Here is a 2,252-nt window from a genome sequence, read left to right as displayed (position 1 = left end):
AACAAAGAGCAACCCTAAAGGTTAGGCCAAAATCCAGTCGGTTTTATTTTCAGTTCAATTAAACTTACACATGTTATTAATCTTCCCAAAGTGACCATGCTATAACATAGTGCTACAAGTCACCTCTTACATGGGAAAAAAAAAATACACAATACTGTCAGGAAATAGGACCCTGAGGGTGTGTGTGGGATCTATGTGTGTTCACATCAAATATAGATTTGTAGGTATAGGAGTTTTTCTGTCTCGATTGGGAAACAATTTTCTCATTGTTACAGAGAATGCAGTTACTATAAAAACTATTTTAAATGTCCAATGTGTAATTAAGATACTATGGAGGTAGTAAAAGAAGAGCACATTGCTCAGTTATGATACTTTTGGCACTAAACCACTAGTACTGGGGTACTGCAGTCTGTTGTGTTTTACTTCCACCTTTCTGGCATAGTGGAGAACGAGGCTGCTCAGCCACACCCATAACAATGTGATTGGGATGCTTAATATTAATGTAACCTAGCACAATCTCAAGTGAAATACTCAGCATTATGAAAAGGCTGAAATGATAGTACCAAAAGCAGGACAAAGAGTTAATGACTAATTACAAGGTGATAGTAAACACCTCTGACTTTCACAGTTCAGCTCCAGTCCCCATTTTGCCATACTTGAGGGAAGACTCTTCCACTTGTCAGCATAAGCAGAGTAAGGATTCATGCTCCATGTCTTTACCATGCAGAAGCAGCTTCATTCAGTCATCAGTAAATTAATCCTTGTGGCTCAAAGGAAAAATGTCAAGAAGTTGTAACAGCAGTTACAAACTAAGTGCATTGGTCTGCCTGCTGGAGTTAGGGTTGGTTGTCTTTCTTCAAGGGCTTCTTCCCAAGCGTTGCTTATCTCGATGGGCAAAGCACAAAGCTGGGATAATGCTCTTGTTTGTACTTGGGGAGAAATGGAGCTAGTTGCTCAGAATGGAAGTGTTGACTGTGTTCTTGATGAAGGTGGCCTCTGGCTCCGGTGTTACGCGTACATCGTGAGCTGCAGCCACTGAGAAAAAGAGTTAGAATTAAAGGATGGAAGTCTTGTTGGCATCCTTCAGCAAATTCTGTTGAGACATCACCACCTCTGGCTGGAAGGCAGCTGCTGCTGACGCTTAATATGAAGCATACTGGTATTGGGGAACTTTTTCTTAGGCTTATTGCTCCTATGCCTACTTCCCTTCCAAAAAAAGTGAAGGGTTTTTTTATGATCTCCCAAGCTGAAGACATGATTTTAGATTGAAATTTCCTAAAGCTTCTTAGTAAGAATTTAAAGGTAAAGAACTATGTTAAACCCTATTATCAGTTAATGCCATAGTGGTACATTTAATTTAAATAGCTTCATTAAAAAAATCTCCAAAGTTTTTGGAAGCAGTTTTAAAGATTATTAGAGGAGTCTTCAGTACCAACTAGACTCTTACAGAGTAACTGGTGCTGGCAGATCATGGATGTTTTCCGTGTAAAATTGGTAGCAAAATTTTGAGGAGATCTTGCATCCTCTTACCAATTGGATGATCATTTCAGACCAGCCCTCACAGACTCCCTTGACAACACATGCAACGAATAACATGGTTAAAATTCAGTATTGTGACATTGTGTTAGAAGTACTGGTGTAAAGCAGTTTACCTCCAGGACATTGAGCTTAATGATGCCATCTCCATCTTTATCAAAGGCGTGGAATGCCCCTAAAGCAAAGAAACAAAACCACATGGACTAGATTAAATTGCTGTGTGTATAAAGGCACTCTCAGCAAACCAAATTGTGTTCCTGTCGTGTTATGCAAACGTGTGCAGGTATTTCCTGACACGGTCAGCAGGTGTTTCTGCTGTGCTTTTCGTGGCTAATAGAAGAAACGCAGAGGTTTCCTTTTCTGTTTATATAAGACAGCTGTCCTATTTTAGATTCCCTACGCACGTATTGTTAATTATTCCTACTCCACCTAGGCAGTAGTGCTTTGAACAAACTTTGCTCTGAGTGTTTTGGGGGCGAGGAGGGGCAGCAGGGCAGGCACTCACTGAACATGGCGTCCAGGCGCACGAAGCAGCAGATGAAGCTGTCGAAGTCGATGTTCATGTTCTTGTCGGCGTAGCGCATGGTGATGATGTCGTAGAGCTGTTTGTTCAGCTGAAACCCTGCGGAGGACCAGGAATGGGGCACGGCCGGGGGGCAGCGCTGCTGCAGGTCAGGCCTCCGGGAGCAGTTTGGCCGTGGGTGCTCCCCGGGCCC

At 42.4% G+C, this 2,252-nt stretch overlaps 1 protein-coding gene across 1 annotated transcript in view; it reads right to left on the bottom strand.

Moving 5' to 3' along the window:
- Nucleotides 1-724: 724 nt before the first annotated feature.
- Nucleotides 725-2,252, bottom strand: part of LOC103769099 (calpain-3-like) — a 10,072-nt gene continuing 8,544 nt past the window's right edge. The window contains exons 10-12 of the mRNA XM_008936277.1: nt 2,042-2,158; nt 1,653-1,711; nt 725-1,035 (exon numbers count right to left, since the gene is read on the bottom strand). Of these exons, the coding sequence (XP_008934525.1) occupies nt 1,009-1,035; nt 1,653-1,711; nt 2,042-2,158 (203 nt within the window). The 3' untranslated portion in view covers nt 725-1,008. The remainder of the gene's footprint in view (nt 1,036-1,652; nt 1,712-2,041; nt 2,159-2,252) is intronic.

The sequence above is a fragment of the Merops nubicus genome, unplaced genomic scaffold (assembly GCF_000691845.1).
Source record: "Merops nubicus isolate BGI_N331 unplaced genomic scaffold, ASM69184v1 scaffold5360, whole genome shotgun sequence".
NCBI classification, from domain to species: domain Eukaryota; kingdom Metazoa; phylum Chordata; class Aves; order Coraciiformes; family Meropidae; genus Merops; species Merops nubicus.
This window is presented reverse-complemented; position numbering and strand designations above follow the sequence as displayed.